This window comes from Opisthorchis viverrini, assembly GCF_000715545.1.
Source record: "Opisthorchis viverrini unplaced genomic scaffold opera_v5_175, whole genome shotgun sequence".
Classification (NCBI taxonomy): domain Eukaryota; kingdom Metazoa; phylum Platyhelminthes; class Trematoda; order Opisthorchiida; family Opisthorchiidae; genus Opisthorchis; species Opisthorchis viverrini.
Genome location: NW_008751833.1, coordinates 659,662 through 684,151, shown reverse-complemented (window position 1 = coordinate 684,151; position 24,490 = coordinate 659,662). Strand labels below are relative to the sequence as shown.

The 24,490-nt window shown below is 44.0% G+C and overlaps 2 protein-coding genes across 2 annotated transcripts in view; one reads left to right on the top strand and one right to left on the bottom strand.

Annotated features, from left to right (window-relative positions):
• Positions 1 to 14,631, top strand: part of T265_07588 (hypothetical protein) — a gene marked incomplete at both ends in the record, with an annotated part of 28,819 nt that extends 14,188 nt beyond the window's left edge. Inside the window, 6 exons of the mRNA XM_009173145.1 lie at positions 2,319 to 2,450; positions 3,080 to 3,232; positions 5,731 to 5,926; positions 11,152 to 11,255; positions 13,600 to 13,827; positions 14,338 to 14,631. Of these exons, the coding sequence (XP_009171409.1) occupies positions 2,319 to 2,450; positions 3,080 to 3,232; positions 5,731 to 5,926; positions 11,152 to 11,255; positions 13,600 to 13,827; positions 14,338 to 14,514 (990 nt within the window). The remainder of the gene's footprint in view (positions 1 to 2,318; positions 2,451 to 3,079; positions 3,233 to 5,730; positions 5,927 to 11,151; positions 11,256 to 13,599; positions 13,828 to 14,337) is intronic.
• Positions 14,632 to 15,778: 1,147 nt separating this feature from the next.
• T265_07587 (hypothetical protein) overlaps positions 15,779 to 24,490 on the bottom strand; it is a gene marked incomplete at both ends in the record, with an annotated part of 72,812 nt that continues 64,100 nt past the window's right edge. The window contains 3 exons of the mRNA XM_009173144.1: positions 15,779 to 16,095; positions 19,982 to 20,156; positions 23,438 to 24,314. Of these exons, the coding sequence (XP_009171408.1) occupies positions 16,066 to 16,095; positions 19,982 to 20,156; positions 23,438 to 24,314 (1,082 nt within the window). The remainder of the gene's footprint in view (positions 16,096 to 19,981; positions 20,157 to 23,437; positions 24,315 to 24,490) is intronic.

Genomic DNA, 24,490 nt, shown 5'->3' with positions numbered 1-24,490 from the left:
TTTGTTAGTTTGAAAATGGTTGTAAGATTTCAGAAGCACCGAACGATAGTTTCACCTCTCCAGAAGTTGGCGGCAATAAGCATAACGCATGAAGTTTCATGTGGTCTGCTGCTGTTTGCCATTTATTGTCCCATTCGATTTCGATCTGTGTGCCTGATTTTTCTCAGTTTTCTCATCTTATGAAGAACATCACCTACGATCTCCAGGATAAAGTGCTGCTGGGGCACTGGTCACCTGTTACACTCCGTAATCAGATGTGACCCAACAGAAGAGAGCTTAGCGTTTATCTCTCACTCAGGTATACCAATGAAACATAGCTGAGATTCCGTGATGGATGAAAACTGCCTGGATCTTCGGCACTTTTCTACACTTTGAGAATAATAAAAATGGATCCGTATTTTTTATAGAACCAGCCTACTTATTGGCCGGTTGAATGGTGGAGCGGTTAGTTTATGCCACAGCGTGGACGAGAAGGATCATGAAGCTTGGCTGGTTATTTTGATGCAGTAAAATTCACTCCCACCCTCGTCATTCAGGGGTGCTTTAAATAGGACATTTAATTCAGTGTGAAAACCGAACCGAATTGATTTGCAAGTGAGTATATTTCTCGGAAACAGTCCAATTAGGGTTCAAGTAGAACATAAGATTGACGGAAACTCAGGAACTGCGCCTACCTGATGAGCCCCAAAAAGGGCGAAACCGATCGTGGGCTGTCGAAGAGCTCTTAGCAACCTAGTGGGTAGTTTCCTTTATGAAAAAGACATTATATAATAATCGGGAAATAGCAAATGATAAACCGGGTCGCCTCGGTATTTTTAATGATACCACCGGATTTCCCACGATGTGACCCCCTTAGTGGTAGAACAGCTAGATGAACTACCGGTGAATGTACGCTAAAATATAAGTTTAATGATTCCAAATTAACTTGAAAATGAGTGCATTTGTCGAAGTCAGTCAAATTTGGGTTCACGTGGAACATTAGGTTGACGGAATCTCAGGGACTGTGCCCACCTGAGGAGTTCCAAGAAAGGCGAAACCAGCCGTGGACTGTCAAAGAATTTTCAGCAACCTTGTGGGTAGTCTCCTTAATGAAGAAAGGTCCACTGTACTTTTAACGTTGCCAGTCGTTACTCAGATGAAGTAACCGCTACTACTTGCGTGCCAGACTGGTGGCGCTCAAGGAGAACAACCATTGTATATGCCAATCATGGGAGTCATCTGATCTGGGACAGTGTGAATTTTTGGGCTGCATTATATCAGTGGACTCTGGGTGATGGCACGCAGTGAATAGGCTTGGTTGCTGTGAGCCGTATTTGTTACCTGCCTATCAATTACTCAACGAACGAATAGCCTGAGTGAACCCAGTTCAATGACTTCAGTCACTGATGCGGACAGTTTTACTCATATTCTTGTGTTTTAGCGGAAGTCGGTTTGGCTGACTGATTGGGTGGGTGATCGTGTTCGTCCAGCCTACTCATTTTCGTTCGTAAACAAAAATGCGTTTCGGGTGCCCCAGTTGATCAGTTCACTGGTAATCTCCCCTCCGCTTTTTACATCACACTTACCGAATTCCATCAATAGCCTGCAATTCATAGACTTTGGCTGTTTCTCCTTATTTGACGGGAGTAGAGCGATGCAATATTGACTGTCTACTTGGTCACATAATTCCATGGTTATTCCGTCCACCAAAAAAGAAAACAGGAGAAGCCCTACATATTCATTCGCAAGGTTACTTTCTGCCTACCCGACACAAAGCCCACTCACCAAGGACAATTAGAAAATTGGTTGGTTCGAGCGACTGCTAGGCACGCCTCAGTCATGCATTTGATGCTTTTATACCTCACACATATACGAACTGTAGAACAATTCACTGAAAAAAGTCAAAATTTCCTACTCCTTCAGTCTATCTGCTCAGATGGTTCTAATCTTGTTCTACATCATGACGCGGGTTTCTTCCCGACTAAAGAACTTCTAGGATCAGATGGGTAAACCTAAATTTCACAGAAGAATGGATGGTTTAGGAAATATAATTCGAAATTTTAAACCTTAAGAAACCAGGTGGTCTGTTCAAGTCGGTGTGCCATCCTGTCAGCATTTCCCCATGAGTGAACTCAGTTTTTTTGCTTTTTAGCGCGTGAAGTGTCATGGAGCGCTGAATGAACTGAGCATCATACAAGACTTAGGTTGTTTCTGTTCGCATGTGACAACAGGATTTTCACACTAACGGGCACTTCTGTTTGTTACCTTGTTGGTGAATCTCACTGACCTTCTTTTCTATCTCCTTACACGTTACTACTGTGATTTCTTTACTCTTCCAGCTGTTTCTCAGAACATATTTTTCGTATAATCCGAAAAATGACAATCTCATACCCTGCAAGGAGGCTGGATTACCTTTCAGTGCCGGTGACGTTTTACAAGTCCTCAAACAGGAGGATCCTTATTGGTGGCAAGTGCGTCTCTTGTGTTCCACTTCTCTCCACTAAATTCATACAGTATGTGAGAAACGAGATCAATTTTCTTGTCTCTTAGGACCCTCTTTTCGTGGGTGTCAGAATAACGCAACGGTGGTTATTTGATAGTGCAATATCTCCTTTTATTCTATTGAGCGTAGTTTAACTTACTGATTACCAGCTATGCTTGAGAAGTTCAACCAATAGCGACAATCACTAGACTGATAGACACTCAATCTAATCAGATGCAGTAATCACCTATAAATGGAGTGATAAATCAGACGCTAGGGCTTTAGTTTTACTGTTTTTCTCGATGAGAACAACAGATGTCTCATATTTGTGTATACCTACCAGGATTTAAGCAGATGACTGAATACCTCATAGTGCACGTGGACATTTATTTTATGAGAATTGTATCAGGTTGCATTTATTTGCTACCTATTTTCTTATCATACGGATAGAGCTTCAGTTTTTCTATGTAAGCCTTGCCTCTGAGTGTTGATAAGTTGCTCAAACCATACCAAATTCTATAGGAACTTGTGAACCAGCATTTCCAAGGTTCCTCTGCTAAACCGAAGAGTATTTACCCTACAAACTTGACTAACATGGAACTTCTTGTTTTTTTTTAGGCCAGACATTACGGTCATCATCAGCGGGCTGGGCTGATTCCCTCCATAGTTTTACAGGAACGAAGAAGGGCATTTGTCCAAAGTGCTCCCAGTCCAGAAGAGGTTACTTACAAAATGGTCGCTTGCGGGCTTGCGAGACGCCGGCGGAAACAGGTATGCTTAAGGACATTCTGTCCCCACACCCACTGTGTGATAAGTTATGAAGAAAAAACAGGCATCAGTATCGAATAATGAAGATCCACGCACATTGTTATTCCGACGTACTTGACTTCATAAATATCTATCGTTTCTTGTCTACACTCCTCGATGAAACTGTGGAGGCCCCAAATTGTTAGCACAGCTCCGTTCCTAGTCGGCTTGAATGGCTTACAGATATGAACAGACCACAAAATCATTAGTTGATAGGGCTTGTGAAAGGAGGAGGAAAAGATAATCATGACAAAAATATGAAACCATCTTCTCTCCACCTCAAAAAAGGAAACCGGAACAATGTGCCCGAAAAAATTGTTTCTCCCAACCTGTATCAAATACTTTGTGATGTTTTGGAGGGATATCCGGACGATATCTTTATCAAGTTTCTCAAGTCACCTTGGCAGTGTACTGAAGGTGTAGACGAGTACTCTTCTACTTTTAGTGTGCAATTACTACTCAGAACCTGTTAGTGGATTCAGGATACGGACATAAGCTGACTGTGCTAATACGTTGATGCTACCAAACAGAATCCAGCCCGCCGCAATGTAGAAGTTACATGTGCTATTCTACTGAAACACCATTTCCTATCTACTCTCGGAAGTTAGATGCACCACTAATCGATTTAGTATTGATGTAAATAGTAAAGTGCTGGATACCATTGATTATTACCAGTTTGAGACTTTTAAAGGATAACGAGACTTCTCAAATGAAAGTTTGATTAATTGTTCCAGTAAAACCGATTGCATACCATGTCAGTGATAACTTCATGCATGTAACCCATCAATCTTGAATTTCTTCTAACCACTACAAATGACGTAGCTACGTTGATACTCTCTGGATTCCTGAATCGCAGTCGAAGATAAGCGGTACCCAATCTTAGGTCATGTGAAAACAATGGTTTTCTTCAGAGTCGATTCGGCTCTGAGCGTTTTCTCATTTCTTGTTACAATAGAAACTGATACCAAGTACACTCTGACACTTTTTGTTGGATTGACCCAGGGTGAATAACCTGCCAGTTGCCCTGCCTCAAAGTAATTGTTTCTCTAAGGTGATGGAACGTTCGGCTAAGATATGGGATCCGACATCATTTCTGGTTCTTCTGAGCTGCACTACGATGTTTTATACACAAATGGGCATAAGATGGAAGGCTGGTATTTTCATCTTACTTCGATTAGATAGTTGAGGCCCTCATGGTGGTGTTCATTTCCAGGGGAGGTGTATAGAATCGACCAGCGCACACAGTCCTGGTTACGGCATCTTTATCAGGATTGCTTCGCAAGAGGCGAACGGCTTTGGGTTTGGAGTGTGCAGAATATAATCAACGCATGAGCAGGATAAACCATATAGCCTGTCTGAGATAGGTTTCGAGGCCGATGACATTCAACTTGGTATGGCCGCTTGTTGTGCCGATCTATCAGTCTACAAGACCCCAGATGACCTTGTTAGAAAACTTTCAGATCCTCTGAACAAAAATTTGGGCTTTACCAATGCGGGTGTCACTGTAACACCTCGTGAACTGTCCGATCTCGTGTGAGATAAAATGGTTAAACAAACCCCTGGAAGCAGAATAGGTCAGGCGCAACGAGCAGGATTAATGGAGACTCTGCGACTTCTTTCCTAAGGATCATAATGGAAGGGTTAGGCGTAGTGATCGGTTTGCTGTGGACTGTGGTAGATCTGTGTGAATATCCGAGCATACCACTTGTTTCGATGAAATGGATTGAAGGGGTCTGTGTTCTCGAATTTCTCGAAACCTGGAATTCATGCAGCCTCGGTAGAACACATTTAACATGGAGAGCTATTAAAAAAAACGATCTGGGTAGGTTTAACTTCCAATTTAACCCCGAGATTTGTACATTCTCCTGTTGAGATTGAACTGAATGAATGTTGATTGTTTTCGCTGTGGACAGTTCAGTAGACTAAGTTGGTCCTAAGGTTCTTTCGTGTTAGTACTCCGGTTTTTGTGAGCTTGTTGAATTTTCGGGTCCCAGAAAGTTGATGTTTTCTCAAATGTTTTTAACTGTAATCCTAAATATCTTTAAGTTTGCAATTGTGTTTGTAGAGCTGTCACGGATTGTACATCTTTTGCTGTCGATTAGCCTGAGTATTAGTGAAATGACTCCCTCGCTTCGTTTTTCGATGGCTGCGATCTCTCCGGCCAAAGTTATTTTTTAAAAACCGGCGATAGAAATTTGTCAGTTAGCTTGGAGAATGTCTTAAGTTGACCTGCCAACCAATTTTATCCCAAGTTTATGTGGTACCACAGAAGGGTCGCCGTTATGGTGATAGTAAAATCAAAACCGCATGAGAAGAGTGGTTCGCTGGATGAGCATTCCGTACAGCTGACATTCGTAATTAACCACGACTTACTAAAGGAAAATCGGGTGACCTTATTGACAGTTTTTTCACCAAGTGATTCTTCTAAATTCAAGACTGTTCTCTGTATCATTTTCCCGCAGGTGGTTGTGCCTTTTCGCGCGCGTGACGCCGACGAATACGAAACGAAGGATATAACATTGTACGAAGAAGTGGCATTAATATCTGGGTTCCAACGTCCGGTGATTTGTCTAATCGGGGCAGATGGAGTGGGCAGACGGTCACTCCTAGAAATGTTGATTCGATCGAACAGGGAGCGATATGGCACTGCAGTTCTACGTGAGTTACTGAGCATTCTTTACCTGTAGTGCTGGTCCTAGGAAAAGATTAGTCTGATTTGTAAGTGAGTGAGTTCATACAATTCTGAAAGTACTTTTCAGAGATAATATACTTGAATACACTTTGTCTCCAATCTTCGACACAATCACCTAGCCTTTTAAATGCTGTTATGAAACAGACAGGCGGTTATCCGAAAAGAGTTCAACGCCTTCTAAGCAGTCAGCGACTATAAAGAAGTGCTGGTATTCGAATACAAATACCTTCGTTCGTAGTGTGAGATTTCTTGATTTCCAGTCAAGATTTCGTCCTGTCACACTACGATCCATCTGTGGGTATCGCAGAGGAGTAATGATTTCACAAGATGATCGAAACTTTCATCTGAGATTTAGTACTTGGGGGGCTATTAAATCAATACGTGGCACGTGATGTGGTTTCTGTGAGTGTGGGATGAGCGCCTGTCTAACCTGTTTAAGCTGGAGCTAATCACACTGCTACCCAGCCCCTCGAAACCGACAGATTAGGTATTCAACCACTAGCCAGAAGGTCGCAAATTCGAAGCACCCTGAGTTCCACGAGCTGCGCACTGCAGATAATTTTCAATGAGGATTTAATAGATGTACAGTGCTTCTAGACTTTCAACACAGATCGCCTTCACCTACAGGATGAAATTCCAACTGATCAATGACCATCACTATCGACAGCATGACATCAGTGTTTAACACTGGTGCTTTGCTCCCATATAATCTTGATTTATTTGACACCATTACTGTGAAGTGATAGCTAAAAGTAGATGTGGGAGGGACTAACTGCCGGCTTGTTACAATCATCCCGAGATACGTACACCTCCAGACACGTATTCAGGCAGCATGACAAAAAGAATGTCATTGAAATCGATTGGCACCCATATCTTGCAGCGTCTCCAACCAGGCACAGTGGGGATCATGCAGTCCCCATCTTGAAGGGCAAGTAGCACCGACGTAATCTCTTCCACGCCCCTCTGTAAGGTCAATGATTGGCCACCTCCCTTATTCCACCATTCTGAATTGGGCGCGGAACTCAGCACTCTCTTCCGCAAACGATTGTTCGGCATGCGCAATACCCGGCTTAACCAACGCTGGTGCTGGATACATCCCTCGATGGAAGCCCCTGTTCCACAACCGAAAACTCACTTTCTAACTGCCTCCTTACACATTTGTCGGCACCAACCCACAGGAGTTATGGTTCCGAAACAGCAGTTGTCGAGCGCCTGAAGACGTCTCAGTTCCGCAGCTCGAGCAAGAGTCTCACGGTCATACAAAAAAACAAACTGTACTGTAGCTTGATACGTACTTCCTGTGAGATTCGGAGATAATCCCCGTTCAAGATATAAGTGTCTCAAATTAGCGAACGCGACCCGAGACTTACAGATCTGAGCACTGGTTTTATCTAACACACTACATTCAGAAGTACTACAACTTGCATGATATGTAAAGCGCTCCACAACTTCCAGTGCATCTCCCTGGATTGCAATTGGCATGTTCGGTGACTGTATATCCAGGAAAAGGACCTTACACTTTGTGGGTGCAAAGTACGTATCAAAGGACGGAATGAATTGTTCAGTTCATCCAAAAACATCTGCACCTTTTTCTCTTCTTTGAAGACGAAAACGATGCTGTTTGCATATTCCAGATCGACAAAGTTTTTGAATTTGGGGTTTTTAAGGAACCTGCAGCGTTCATCTCATTATCTCATTGATCACGAAATTAAACAGGAATGAAGAGACTGGGTAGCCTTGACGGACACCGCTTTGTTTACGGAAGCTTCTGGAGAACTTTCTGTATGCTACCACACGTTTGGAAGTCTTACAGCACAAAGAACTTTTTATGTTAACAAATTTCCGGGGCATCCCTCGATGAGGAAGCGTGCCAAGGAGAACAAACCGGTCAACCGAGTAAAATGCGCCTTATAAATTCAGGAATACTAAAATTGTGGGTCGTTTGTACGTACGGTGTTGTTCTAGCACGTGACGGTGTAAAAATTTAGTCAATGCAACCTCCACCGGGTTGGAATCCCGCCTGCTGCTCTCGAATAATTGTTTCACTACAAAATGATGAAGCACAAGTAATGCCAACAGTCTCGTTACAACCGGGGTCAAGTTGACCCCCCTGTGGTTGCCACGTTCACCACGAGCCCGTTTTTTGAAAACGGGCCCTATTCCTCTCTTCCGTCAGCTGTCTGCAACGGTCTTTTTTTACCCGAATGCAGGCAAACAGATCAGACAAGTGCTTACAGAACTTCGCCCCCATCTTTGAACAACATCGGTGGGAAGTCATCCGGACCTGGAGCTTGGTGGCCTTTGAGAGAGCATATGCACTTATAGAACTCGGAGGCTGAGGAGGATCGCATGTTCACCGTCCGGAGTTTTAGTTCACCTGTAGGTGCCAGACGAGTGGCAACTTCTCGCCACAAGAACTGTCGTTCGAACTACTCGAACCATCGGGCAAAGCGTTCTTCTATAAAGATGGTTGCATCAGCTTGTTCCTTGGTGATTTCGTCCACAGGCAGTTTCCGGAGTCAGTTCGCACAGCTAAACTGAAATAAACCCCGAGGATGGTTGTTGGTCTGTTCGCTGAGCTTCGCAGTTGACCAATCGAGTCGGTGGGAAGTCATCCGGACCTGGAGCTTGGTGGCCTTTGAGAGAGCATATGCACTTATAGAACTCGGAGGCTGAGGAGGATCGCATGTTCACCGTCCGGAGTTTTAGTTCACCTGTAGGTGCCAGACGAGTGGCAACTTCTCGCCACAAGAACTGTCGTTCGAACTACTCGAACCATCGGGCAAAGCGTTCTTCTATAAAGATGGTTGCATCAGCTTGTTCCTTGGTGATTTCGTCCACAGGCAGTTTCCGGAGTCAGTTCGCACAGCTAAACTGAAATAAACCCCGAGGATGGTTGTTGGTCTGTTCGCTGAGCTTCGCAGTTGGACTGCAAACGTTTTATCACCAATCGAGGTGACATCGTCAGTGCAGGGTTGATTGCACTGGCTAACGGTTGAGCTGTTTTCGGATAAGCTCCTCGCATCACTTCTGTGCTACATGAAGCATGGTGATTTGAAAAGTTAGCACCAGCAAAATAACCGGGGAGATGTGTGTACTCTTTCTAAAAAGTTCTGGAATCCCTTAATTTACTACCACTACTGCATTCATATGGGTAGATCGTGTCGAATCAAATCCTAATGACATCCGAAATACTGTTCTGCAAATCACTGTTTTCTATAAGGCCTGGATTGACAGTTACTCTGTTTGGTAAAGATGCCCTTTAAAGGTGTGCGGAAAATCTATATATCATTTATCTTGAGTTAATGGAAAAAAGAGCCACGTCAAAGTCAGTGCCCCCACATGCTTCTGATGACCACTGAGAGGTAAACACAACCTTGATCGCTGCGGGCGCGGTTCAACGGATGGCCCCGGAACGATTGAGCCATACTCGATGAATGGAGTTCAAAGATTTAGCCAGTCACTCTTATCGACTAGAAGAGCTCTTGCCACTTGGCGGACTCTGCGGGTTCCACCACAAGATGATGGGTGTTTACTCGTTCTATGAGCCAGACATTAAGTAGTAATATGCATGCAGCTTGCGCCGTATTCACAAGCCGAATAATGGATGATCAATGATAAAACATGGACTGGTGCCTTATCTTTTATGCTCGTGTCTGCTCAATACCTTACGTTACAATGAAGGTCAACTAGCCCGGAATTCGAGAACCCAAACACAACGTGGTCCCAGAATATGGCGAAAACTTGGAGTTAAGCATATTTTAATCTTTGTTGTGGGTGCCGGTGTCTTCGGGACACGGCATTGGCCATCAGTGTGTTGGGAAAGTGGGCGGATCTCTCAGCAGGAGTAGCTCTTCGGCCGAGTTTGACCTGGTGGTCGCTGTTAGGAAAAGGGTGAGGGTTGTCATATATGCACAAGATGTTTAACGTCCTGGATTATAAAGCAGGTGGGCTGAGAAAAGGCAGCACGGTTTACATATTCGTTGTTCATTTTCAAGACAAATATTCGGAGATATTATATAAAGATGAAACAGAGATTCTCTGACAGGATCCAATCTGAAAATTTTCAAATTTTCCCTCACCGTCAAACATTTCTGTGTAACCCTGTGGGAAGAATAAATCACAATTCGCTGAAGCCCGGCTGAAAAGTTGCCACTCTAAGCCAGTCGACTTGTGATCACGTGATACGGATCCCGTGATGGAAAGCTGGAAATCGTGATGTCTCTATGAGTGCCAGCTAATTTCGCTGCTGATCAGCTGCTCGTAGCTTGACGGTTTGGTCTTCGAATGCTACACAAGAGGTCGCGGTTCGAATAACCCTGGTGATTCACCAAATGCGCATTCCTGAGTATTCCCAATAAGGATGAATCGGCCTTATAGTACTTTTCGGTAGAAGGACTTTAGTTGTGGGATGAAAGTCGAACAACGCATGGGCATTTCATTCCATTTAACCACCACTTCACTTTGTTATCTGAGGTGCTAAACCATTTACCTGGTAATACCAAAAAATATTTTGAATTCTGATTTTCCAAACGGAAAATACGACTCAGCAAGTTTGGCCAGATTAGACTAACCGGAACTGATGCTTCATAATAACAACTGAAGTGGGTTGGTAACCGGAGTAGTTTTATATTATTCTCATACGATTTGATCATTTCAGACACATCAGTCTATTAACAAACGAAGTCTTAAAGGCTGAAGTTTGTTGAATGTTGCTCGAATAGAGCAGTTGTGTTGCCGAGATTCATAATATCCTTCTACATGAGGGGGGGCTAGTAGAAATGAACCGGCACTGTTACATTGTGACCACATCCCATCCAGCAATTTTGATGGAACTGTAGTGTTTAGCTTCTATCCGCAAGGATCACTAACCTTCAGCTGCAGCGATAAAACTATGTGCTGCTGCTGATTCTCATCGGAGCCCAGATAACTGTACAGTACCCCTGGGTCCTCTAACATCAACAGAATTCAACTTTCTAGGGTTACATTTTTATGATTTCATAGCGGTAGACTCGATCCGACACATCTAATACATCACTGTTTATTCATCGACAAGCAACACAACAAAATGCCATGGACTACTATTTGTTCGTGACCACCATATCCAGCGTACAGTATACGCATTGTGCAATGTACTGTTCAAATATTCTGCCTACTGTCAACGACACTACCATCTCGTCACGTCCTACAGACACGACCAAAGAACGTGACCCGGACGAAGATGACGAAACGGAATTTGTGGTAGATTCACACGCAAATATGGAGAAGGCCCATTATGAGAACAAGTTCCTCGAGGTCAGTTCCATACTCAGCTTTGCCTATTTTGAGGTCACTTTAGAGCGTTTGGAGTCAGTGCATGAGATAACATGAACCTCAAAATGAGCAAATTTGCCACATACAGTTTGTACTAGGGTTTGTGGTGCATTTCCATTTAAAAATGAACATAGGAAACACATGACATGAGAGGATTGCTTTCCCCAGTGAATTTTACATGGCAACAAGAAGTAAGAAGTCGACAGTCTAAGTGATAACAAGAAACCCATATGAGGAACGTTGTGGAGAATGAATTTTTAAAGAAAAAGACAGTGTGTAGAATGTTTGATGAAAATCACGGAAATTGCCATGATTGCTCGTGTAGATAGCATCCAGTCATACATTTCGCCAATCAAGTCAAGCGAAGAGAACTCAAATTATTGTTCGTTTTAGTCACGAAGAGCTAACCATACTAGTTCATATAAGTACCAATCAATAGAATCAGTCTTACTCCTCAGCAATGCAACCTGCCTAAAAGGATGGCTTTTGTCTCATTCCATTTTCTAATCGAAAACATGGTAGTTGATTACGCACTGAAGGAATAAATGGAGAAATAAACTGTGGGCAATGTAGATCATTGGACCAATTCAATTGGGTTACTGGCTTTGTGACTTGGTGTTATAGGCAGCTATCGACGAACGTCGTCTCGGTGAAGTCTCAACTCTTCAAATTGGCGGGCGATACACATAAACGTGGTCACAACCTTAGGTTAGACATCTGATACACCTCCTGGACTTCACAATCTACTAGTCTGTTACTTGTCCCACAAATCGTGATGGGATGAATTAAGTCGCCTTGAGTAAACGTTCTTCGGCCATGTCTTTAGGCACGACTGAACCAGCACAAGTGATCTACTCGTGCAACGGTGGATACTACTGAGGAGGTATGCGAGTAGTATGTGGTTTTCTCCATTGAAAGTGAGATTTATTGCGGAATTTGTGGAATTGCTTTGTCGCATTCGTTTACATTTGAGTGATACTCAATGAATGTCGAGAAAAGTTCAGGAAGAAGGTGGATGCTCAGTTCTCACAAACAAGATTCATATGAGAGTTTTGGTTCCCTGTCCAATAGTCTGCAACTGTTCAGTTGGGGTTTTCCAATGAATGACTGCGCAGTAAAGGCCTTCTTCCTTTTGCCCGTATCAAACTAATAATCAACCGTCTGGCGGAAGACCTGCCAGATAGCAAAGGACTTAATCCAGTATGGGAAAAGTGCTGTTCCTACCAGTCGTGTGCGATGTTGCGAATGCATTCACGGTCGTCATAGCATTATCCTAGTCTCGTTGAGCGGGTTCAGTTTTCTAGACTGGACAAAATGGCTTATTGATCGCAAGCAAAGTACTTCTTGACACAGAAGTCTGTTGAATGGCGCTTGAAAGAACATAATCGTTGGTCATGTCACCGCTATCAGCCCTTAAGTTAGTTGAGTCTAGTTACCTCAACGGTAAGTAGAACAGAACTAGCGCACAAAGGATATAAAAGATTGTTTCTTCCAAAATGCTTTCGAATATTTCGAGGAATATTCATGCCAAAGTACGAGTCGTGAATTGAGGTAGGCTGTTGTTCGATCAGATGTCAAAGATCACAGAACTCCGTCTCTAGGAGACAACATGAATAGCCCTTGTTTTTATCTACTGCTTTGGTAGTTCGATACAAGTAAGAAGGTTTCATTGTTATCTTCTTAATTTAATTCATGGGGATCCATAGTGACCCTCTATGGTGCAAGCAATACCAGATGAACACTGGTGTTTCATTACGGCGCAAACATGCAATTCATGGATTATAGAGGTGCGCTAGGCTCGTCTAAATGAATAGCAATCACTGACACAGAGAAACAGTTCTGTCATCCATCCTGAGTGAAGGATTTTCCCGTCTAAGGCAGTGACGTGTAAATGTTCAGCCCCATAGCATACACGCTTTCAACTGCACAAAACCGTGTTTATCTGAATTTTGGTAAAAAACGTGAATGTTACCATGGTTCTATCTCGACTCAGGAAACACACGACATACCAATCAAACTGCTTGATAACTCACAGTAAGTGTTTAGCTGTGCTTTAAAAAAAGTGCGCAGAACGTTGTACAAAACACCAAGAGAACCCCCACAATATCCACAGAGAAGGTCCGCAACCGTTGGTGCAGACACGCTTACAAATGTAGCGAATTCAATTACTGCTCATCTGATCCCATGGCCTGAAGGAACGAACTGTATATTCATCTAATTTTGTTTGTTTGCTTGTTTTATTTTGTGAGAACGTTCATATTAGAGACACGGAGACTGTCGACGAAGGTTGATGCTTTTCTTCTATTCATTGTAATTTCTTATTCAGTTCGGGGAATTCGAGGGACACTATTACGGCACCAAATTAGACAGTATCCGCGAGGTGATCAATTCCGGACGTACCTGCCTATTGGCTTGTTCTATCCAAGCGGTGCCCCGAATACGTAATTCAGAATTCATGCCCTATGTGGTCCTGCTTGCAGCACCATCAGTCAGCTGCATGAAAGCCATGTATGAGTACGGAATGAGCATGGGGTTTACACATAAATGGAAAAGGGTAAGTGGAACTGTCGCTGTGTAATGCCGCTCTTGTTGATGCGATCAACGGTTCTCGTGGTTGAAGGAAACTACTCACAAGGTTGCCGAGAGCTCTTGGATAGCCCACGACTGGTTTCGTTCTTCTTGGGGCTCATCAGGTGGGCAGTCCTCGAGTTTCCGTCAACCTTGTTCTCCTTGAACCCAAATTGGTCAGATTTCGACGAATACAACCATGTGCAGATCAATGCGGATTTCACCAGATACTCAAATGAATTCCGCATTTATATTATTCTTCAAATGAATGTGCTGCACAAAGGCCGACTCATGTTTCAGTTGGCACGATATTCGAGATATCGTGGTATGTTTTCATAAAAAAACTATTCATGAGGTCGTTGAAGAGTTGTCAGCAACCTTTTGAGCGGTTTCCTTCAAGAAAATAAACAATGGTATTTCTGTTTTGCCGATAACATGAGACGACACAAAATCAAGTAATCAGCATCTCACCTTATCCACTCATTTCTTTCGTCAGGACGAGCACTTTCGAAGAACACTGGAGCAGAGCAAACAAATCGAACAAACCTACCGGCATCTGTTGGATTTGATTCTGCTATGTGATAATATTGAAACTAACTTTGAACGCTTATCACAATGCTTAAATGATCTTTTGTGCCAACCACAGTGGGTACCCGCCAGATGGCTGTACTAGACTGCTTAGCGACGTTTCTTATTATTAGCCATACCAGAATAATTGTACATATCATCTACATTTTCTGCAATCACCTGCCCTTCCAGTTCCCATATTAGATGGGGATCGATGCTTTTTTGCACTGAGGCCTATGTCTTCTGGCAACAAGCAACGGTTGATCCACACTAAATGTTCTATCTTGCCGTAGGAATGAAGCCATCCGTTGAGTTATCTCGTAATATTTTTGCAGCACATCAAATCCGCAAAAATCGACCTCTAACCAGTAAAGCCCGGACAGGGGGCGAGATGGACCGTGGTTAGAGCACGGATTTACTGACCGGAAGGTCTGCGGTTCAAACCCGACCTCTGCCTCTCGACTTTCTCTGTCTAGGCTTGGGCAATCTGGTAGTATCCCAGCCCTCGTGCCTCATTCGTGTGGCATGGCAGCTAGGCACCGAAAGGGTGGTACAGCTGAATGATTTATTTACTTATTCTAACGCCCGGACACAATGGTGCATGGTATTGTCCGCCCCAAAAATGATACTCTGGCAACGAGGTCCTCGGGGACCACCTGACTTAAATGACATTTAGCTTGGAAATGACGTTTATCGAGAAATAAGGAAAGGTACGGAAGTTCCTTCTGACAGTGATTAAGAGTGGCGAGGACCACATAGCGGGTTTTCCCATATCCTGTCGCTAAGTGGCCAACTGCTAGCATTATAAAAACGAACATTTGTGCCCTACTACATGAAGAATAAAGAATGGACTTTACGTTCAAATACAACATCCCTGATGGAGAATGCTCACAAATATACGAAGTCTTTCAGTGCACTGACAGTAGCTATTGCGGGAGTCTCAAAATTGTCCGGATTTTTCAAATCGCGTAAACCGAGAGTTGGGCAGCCCCAGTAAGAAGCTAAGATGGCCTAAATTTCGTAGGTATGCTCCGCTCAATTCCACTGCAAGCAACTGGAACCGGGAACACTATGAATTGGTCCGAGAAACGAAGGCAAGCGTAAATATATGAATTAATCAGGCTGTTGGTGTGTCGAACCCCTTGAGCTATCGTAATTTAGTGTAACCACTTTGCAGTGATGCTTCCCCAGCATGACGAAGGAAAGCAAGAATAGAGCGGAGCTCAGACAAAAGGGATTTGCAACCGAAAATTGCCTCCTAACCTCTTTTTAGTTCACTCTATTTGCCAAGACCAAAAGTCAAGCAGAATGCGACCCCGCTTTTCAGCTGGAGCAGTATGAAGTGGACTAACGGGATCAGTAGACCTATGGTTATATGACATTTGCGTGCCACGTAGACAGAGATTATCTATAAAAAATGTATGTCGCCAATTCAAACAGGAAACGGGACAAAGAGCCTCGACAATGATACTAAGAGAGAAATGTAAAAACTGATGGATATAGGGGGACAGTGAAAAGGATTGGACGGCCAAATCCAACAAAATAATGAGGATGTGCGCCCCGCACAATATGAAGGGGGAAACAGCTCAATCAATCGAAGAATCAATTTAGTCAAACGGGAAGAAATTCAACAGGATGAATGTTCGGAAATGAGACCTCAAGACTTCTTCTTTGAATGCTTGGCAACCTGAAAGCGATAAAAAAGTTATCATCAAATCTGAAACATCGACGATCGTTCGGTTTGTAAAGTGAACGGCCGGGAAGAGGGGTATCATAAAGTACCACTGAGAGTTTGTCGTGACGATCATCAGAGAAATATGTACGGGTCCGTTTGGAATGACTGATAACAGGCGATAACTTTTGAGGACAACTGTGACCATGGCCGTGATAAACTGTCCTCTGCGGACAAGTTGTGACGTCCAGGGGACGGAATACATTTCCAAAGATACGAGGATTTGGTGTTTATGAGAGTTACGTTTCCAGTGGAAAGTAAACCACATCATGCACAAAACAATGAAGCCGGTTTTTTAATTTTAGGAAGTAACAGTTTGCCGGATCTTGCTATGATTTAAGCACTTGAGTTGTGATGGTTTAAAGACCACTCCCTTGTTTACAGCTTGCAAATCACCACAATACTAGTTCCAAAGTTGCTATCCATTGCGCCTTTTTATAGAACTCTTCTTCTTGTCATAGCTTGACTCATGTGAAAATGTTCTAGAGTCAGAGTTTGCTTTGAATAAGATCGCATCATGCTACTTTAACAGCTCAAACGTGAACATAGTGGTAACCAAAAAGGATGCTCCGAATGACGGCCAACCCACTGTCGGAGTTGCGGTTTGCAAACGGTCGCACATAATTCACACATGAAACGGTCTCACCCCAATCCGTTGTCCCCTGAAGGGACTGCTATGTCCCTGTACAGTGAGCAAAACAACGAACCCAGAAAGGAACTGGAAGCTTTTTTGGGATTGCGGCCCTACGCTTGCTTCCCAAAAGAGCCCAACTTTTTTCCACACAGGAGGGAACGAGAGGGCTTTGGCATGGTATTAATTACCGTTTCGCTGTATCAAGCCACGATGTTCGAGCATGTTGCTGGTACTGCCCAGTGAGCTTAATATTCTAGCCTACTGTAAAGGCAAGCTGTCAAATGTGTTGCGTTTATTGCAGTGAATACTGAGGTGTGCCTTCGGGCGTGAGTTGAACAGTTGTTCATCCGGTGTTCGCGCCAAATTAAGAATTAGGAGTAGTGGTGAGCTGAGGGACTGGATAACAGCTCAATTGTGTGACTGGCAGCCTTGCTGCAATAGTTCAGGTCCACAATTTATCAGGTCATGAAAAATCCCCACTCTCAGCCACTCAGCGGCGTAATCAGCATCCGTCGGAAGACATTTTCGAGCAGGTCGAGAAGTCACTGTCCCAGAGTACATTGGAAAAAGATCGTTAGATTTGTGGCCTAGCAACATATGGAGGACATGTGCGCCTCTGACTGCAGATGGCCGATGCGTGTCATTCAGCGAATGAGTGATAACAATGAATCCAGTAACAACCGACCGCTCAACCCATAAAGGCGTCACGTAGGTTCCATTTCGCAGCAAACAGTCAATGTAAAGCATGTATAGTTATGTTCTCTCCAAAGAATTCAATAAGTAGTATCGAAAGCGACGAAAACAAAGTTCACTTATGAAAATCACACACCAAGTCAAGTCGTTCAAAGGAGATCGACAGAACGACGAATGGCTACACAAACGAGTCAGATTGAGGTAGCTGAGCGCTTTGTCTCAGCAAACTATCTGAACGCCAAATTCTGGTCAGTGGAGACTTACACTACTGGAGATATTGAAACAAAAGTTCAACAGCGCTAAAGTACTTGAATGTAGATTGATACGTGCGTTCTGAATAACAAATAATAAATAGCTGTTCAGCTGTAACACTTTCAGTGTATGGCTGCCATGTCGCCTAAAGGAGGCACAAACGGTGAGGTACTGCTAGTTCGTCGAAGCCTAGACAGGATTAGTTGAGATATCGAGGTTGGATTCGAACTACAGACCTTTTCTGCCAGGAGGTTTGGACCTTGACCCCTGAGTTACCCTGATCTCTCTTCTGACTGATTGTTGTCACGCTAGTAAAACTACACTGACACGCGAAGAGCACTGTTCTACTCTAAAGTGTTGTGCACTACTGCAATCTGCCAGGCGAGTGTGATCCACCCTCTCAAAGTTGATTGCAGGGCAATTTTGCCTGGTCATTTAATCCTTGGGTTCAATTTTTACGATAGATGCAACGCAATTACCCTGATAGTCCATACATGGAGAAACAGCCAGGTGCGAAGAACTTAGGTTACTTTCGTCCGGTTGGGAATCTTAACTGAACAACCTATCGGCATACACGACTATACGAGACAGAAGCCCCCAAACGTTGGAGGGGGGTTGAACACGGGAGTCCTACGCCTCAAATGAACCACAGGATATTGACCAGTTTTCGTTTCACTCTCTATGACTGATATGCTGACAGTGCATTCAACGACCGACTAAGTTCAGGAGTAGGTAAGAAACGTACACACAGGATCGAAAAACATGTCTTTCACGCTCAGGAATGCAGCAGACTGCATTTCGCTTTCCATTGTTTGGTGGTTAGCTCTGGCAGAACATAAACGATAAGGTGCGGTTTGACGGCATAACTAGAAACTGCATTGTAACCTGAGTGGCACGACAAGGTCGTAAGTACTCGTAGTGAAGCATACAAGCAAAGCAATCTTAGAACACGGAAACCAAATGCATGAGAAGTTGTCGCATGTTTTTAGGAGTTCCGTTAGAAATGAGGAAATACAAACAACGATGAGGGTTAGTGGCAAGCATGGCAACTGATACCTTTGCTAAGACGGGTGGTAATTCAAGGCCCAAGTTGGTCAAAAAGTTGATCAAAAAGAGAGTAGCGCTTCGTTAGAGGACAGCCAGAGTGAGAGTGTGAACTTACTGGAAGAGACCGCTTAACCTAGACGATCGAAAAAGCATAGATTGTGTAAGTCTCATAGGGGTTGGTCACGGTGAACGCGTAAATTGGAACAAGGAGCTAGTGAGTTAGAAACTTCGGCTACAATGTACAATATACAGAAAAGCCAATGCGGTGTATCAGCTGGAATCTGAAACATACTTCAGGAGAACAGGCTTTTCTATGGATCTGATGAAATCTACTGCAGCAAGCCCATTTTCTGCGGACTGATTCATTATAAGGAATTGCCTTCTGAAGGCAAACGTTGGGTTCAGTCCCGAGTAGTATAGGGAGGTAGAGCATAGACCTTAGCCAACAATTACGGCGAGGAACCCAAACCGTCATGCTCCAACTGAAGCGATAGCTTGGAAGAATGCTAATGTTCAACAATAATTACAAAGGATAGCTGACAGGATTTTAGACCCAAGGGAGTCTCCGGTACAACGATGCATCCCGGCACTTCCCAGAAAATTGTGCTGCCAAGAACTTCACGATAAATCAATACTGTTTGACCATGTACCGGAAGCATCTAGAGGGAGACCTGGCGTAGCTGCTCTAACACTTTTATTTCGGGTAAACTCGGCTACGAGTGGCTGTAGGGTGTGCTTTACATATCGCATCTATGGGGTGCATGCTTGTAGTGGGTTGAAAACTTAAGCGCCGTTGTGTTCTGCTGAGTCAATCTAACTGTACATTGCATCGTATTGCATGAAACACTCCTGAAAAGCTGAGGCTAGTTATGTTTCACAAATATATAATCCAAGAAGCCTCAAGGGGCAAGTCACAGTGGCTTCCTCAGGGGGAAATAACTGTACTAGTTAGAATGCATCCCAAAAAACACCGGGCAGGTCGAGCGAAGATCATCGATGAATTCGTGCTTTGAGCAGACAACCTCTATTACTTCATTCTGGACTTCACCGAATTGGGTTCTGCTGCTACAGCACACGATATGCATTTACGATAGTGTTCACTTTTGAATTCGCATTGAGTATACGAGTCTGAAGGCATCGTTGCAATAGTAACCGTGAGGACAAACAAGGAGAGAATGATTCGTGCCGAGAAAACGGATACTAATGGATTATTACCTGCGGGGGCATAAACATTTTCTTCGCGTCCGCCGCTCTTGGACCAGCAGAACCGGATGCTGGTTCTGGAGTTTTAAATGTCGGTTGTGAAGCTCGTCCTGAGAAGTTTGAAGGTCGTGCAGGAAAAAAACGAGGACGTTCTGGAGGACAAGGGGCGGGTGGTGCGAGACAGGGACTGGAACGAAGAGTTACGAGGGGAAATCATGTAAGTGAAGTTAAATAGAATGTAGATACTACTTAAGTAATCGGATATGTAAGCACAAACGTGTCCGGGACTAACGATTAGGGGTGAAATTCGCCCAGCAGATTGATGGGTATCGGTCCATTTCGAAAAAAAGGAAAACTGCTATTTCGATACTCCCTACATTAAACTTACACCTAGTAGTAAGTACCCTTAGGTCAAAAGTATCCCAACGGTGCCCACTATCGACTACACAGCGTTGTTCTACCTACCTGTGATATTTCTTACAGGATGTATATCCCCCTATGAGTAGATACCTTTGGATATGAACATAAGTGAGAACTCCTACATAAAGGTTCCAAATTCACCGTGCAGTTGGAAACACAGAAGAGGAATATACGAATCATCTCTGCGCAGAGTTGGTGCATGAAGTAGTTCGACCGTTTGTGACAATCTTGCGTAACAATTCCGATACGTGTGATCTGACACTGAAATGGGCCCTCAGGTTTGGAATATCAATGAGCTGGTTGACTGCGGTCTGTTCCTCAGAAACGGTACATCGTCCAGCCGAGGCACAGTGGAGCCAGGGTTGGATGTAGCTTGTCGATGGTGTAAGCTCGGGTTCTGAGAGCAGATGAGCGAAGTAACCAAGTTCCGTTGATAAATAATCGCTGTTATCACAGGTCTCCAAACGGCGTACAAGTAGGCCACGGTCCGTTTGATCAAGGACGAAAGGTTAGAACCGGTGGCCTACTAACATCAAACTGGGTAGACTATTTTCCAAACAGGTCGCAGATTCAGCGTCAGTCAACCAAGCCGGGTTCTGGTTAATTAACTACCGAATAGGATATTGATATGGACGCTCTTACAAACAAAAACTTTGACCAACAAGAAATATTCTGTGCAACAATTTCGGGAGATATTTTGAACAGCTCCCCAGACGGTAAAGCCTGATGCACTGCTACTGGCTATCCACTCATAAATTACCTTACTAAATGACCGTATAAATATGACTCAGGAAGGAGGCAAATCAAAATACTGCGGTTCTCTTATTGATGTTCACACTGCGTAACTCTTATTTCGCGCAAGGGACAAATATGTTTATTTGCAAAATGACCGTTGGGTTGAAACTGACCGGCATTTCAATAAGCCGTGCGACAATGATCACCAGCTTTCAGCAATGGGACTGGGATCACATGCTCCAGGAGTGCAACGGATAAAGGGTGTCATTGATTCGTCGTTAAGTGCATTGTGCGCAACAATCAGACGCCGTTTAGGTGATGGAAAGTGACTAGAAATGTGCTTATTTTGAATCGCAAGGGTGTAAAAGTCAAGGCAGAACTTTCACACCTCAAGTAGCAGATTTTGGGGAAATGATTCAAGGACCCTCTTGTTTGGATGATTTAATGTAGCGATAGGCATAACAAACTATGCCCATATATTTAGAAGATACAGGGAACCGGAAGTTACACACATAAGAGAAGGATTGGACAGACTATTGCGAACAATTGACGATTATGGGAACTTAGGCACGCCAAGTGCATACAGTTTTAGAGGAGAACTAGGAGAATGGTTGTGTGATACATGATAAGTTGAAATGGCGAGTTATGACAACGAATGGCTATATACAGAATCAGCACCCTATTTATTCCATATCTCATATGACAAGGGAAATCTGGTATCGCGCCCATTCTATGGCTTACTCGCCACTCGGTGTACGTCCGACTGACCAGAAGAAAGTAGATGGACGAATCACATGCGTTAAAAAAACTGGAAACTGGTAGATACGGTGCCTGAAATGATGTCAGATTTGACCATCGTTAGTCGTATTAGTGCTTCTTTTCGGTGCACGCTTGTAACCGCAGACCACATCCGATTAGGATAAAATTCCGCACGTACGTTATGGACGTATGAAAGGGAACTTTTGATACTTTCAGTCCTCCTATTTGAATCAGCGAGCATTCAGAAGTTAAGCGTAACGATGCGATACCACCACAGAAAGCGTAAATTTAACGTACATTACACTATTTGGAAAATCAAGCTAAATTGGAACGGTGTGAAAGTCACATCCCTCTCAAAAGGACCAGAGACAAAATGGTGAATTTTCAGCTCGAACAAGTCAAGTAGGTGGATTCATCGTTGCCGAGTGGGCTGCCAAACCAAACTATTCGTTCGCTCCGGGTTCTTCTGGCCGACCACCGAAAAGCCCATCGATCCACTTTTCGTGTTGATTCATCTGTGGTAAGCGGCACTGTTTGACTCATCGCGTTTGCCCCTTCGGTGTGACGTAAATGTTTCAGAATGTGTAGCGTTACTACACCCTGCTGGCACGAGTGTGCTGATCAGTGGGAGCCAGTTTCCGGCCAACCTGACGCACCCACGAGCTTCAAGAGGGCGATTTGATTCACACATGCATTAGAACATAAGAGATGCATGTATGTGCATCTTTTCAGTGTGCCCACTGTGGGTTCCGATGATGAAGCGAGTGGTTCGGATTCGCCAGGAGGTGTAATGTATTGCGATGAAACTGCCATCGGGGTCACTTCAGTACACCTTAAATTATTTCCGAAACGCCTTCATAGTAGTTTCTGGACGGCTTTGGGCCATCACTTACAACTGGGAAAGGCTGTACTAATGAAGTAGCGTCGTAACTAGGGAACAGCATCAAAGATGTAATGACGTAGGAAAACTACGGTTGCTATCCGCATTCATTTACATGAAGTCAAGTAGGACAGTTACAGGTGATAGTAGGGTGTGATTTTTTCAAGGCTCAACGCAACACTTCATCTGCAAAATTGAGAGTGATGAACGAGAAAAGTGAAGTTTCCTGTGGATATGCGAAACAGCTTTCGAGATAACTTCGTACAGCAATCGACTTGTCGGATTTGTCGTACAATAAACTGCCGATCTACTGAATGAGTTTGCCGATAGTTGTTGATACCGTCTCTGTCAAGCGTTAGCTGACCGAAAGTGATTGAGAATGAGGAAGAGCTTGATATACTGGGTTAGATGCCGGATTAATGCACGAGAGTTAAATTAATGGGCCTATCCAGAGTTACTGATGGGGCTTGTTACCATGTGATGAGTGTATCGGTAAATTTCGTCTCCCAAGGCCACATTGCAATTATAGAGCCAAACAGTTTACGTGGAGTAGGGCTTAATATGTGTGGATTAATGGCCCTGCCGTATGATGCAATCAGATTAAAATCAGAGTGAAAACAGCAATTGTGATTGAAATATGAATATCAAATCAGAGACCACGCAAGGAGACTAACTTTGTGTAAAGTGGACGGTACATATAAGCGTCGCCGTAGTAATCACGATAGTACTGGTGTTGGAGAGGGACTCCATTCTCCAGATGCTGTGGTGGAGGCCCAGGACCGAAATAACCCGAGGGATGAGGTTGTCTCGGATAGGACCAGGTAGGGATGGCACGAGGACCACAGGGTACACGTGTCCCAGCTCGCTCGCCATATGAGAGATAATCCGCAGCGGGGCGCTGTGGTATGTAAGGAGGGTTCCCACACGGACGAGGCGCAACAAATGACAGTTGTTGTCTCGGGTCGAATCCAGAGCCAAAACAAGGTTGCGCCCAACCAGATGGATCTGGTTGCCATTGAGTAGGTCGCAAAGGGTAACCCTGAGGATGAAACAAGCCAACAGGAGTAGCTGGGAAGACTGGCTGTCCACAAAACGACTCGAATCCGTTTGGATCTTGGACAGCTACTGGCGGCGGTGGATATGGTGAGGCACGGTCATATCTACTCAGATTTTCAGTCGAACAGAACTGCTTTTGCAAGGGCTTCTTCTGTTGGGATGTGATACCAGACTTCTTTTTCTTTTTCTTGCCCACTTTGTCTGTTGGATCAATTTCTGATGTAGACGGTGCAACCGTTGGGAACAATTCATCTACCTGCAACTGTAACTCAGAGGCATCCGTAGCCCACGAATCCGGTGGCAAGGGCAATTCTGGTGGACTAGGTAGGCAGTTAACAGAGGACCGCCGGAATCCAGTTTCTGATTTGTTCATATCGTCGTAGCTGTAGGCTGGGGTGTCCTCTACCCAGCTGGAAGGGATGTTTTCAGTACACAGAGCGGGCGCATCTGCAGTCAGTCCGTGAATCTTATGGGCAAACAACAAGGCATTTAGTTCTGGAACAAGAAAGACAAGAGGAAATATCCACATTGACTGAAAGTAGCTAAAGAACAAATTAGGGTGAACTTTAGGCACTTTGACACCATGATTGCTGGTGAGAGTACAGTAACGTGAGTCGGAAGTGAAAATGGGCGTAAAGGCTGTTAGCTATCGCAGAACGCTATTTGGTAAC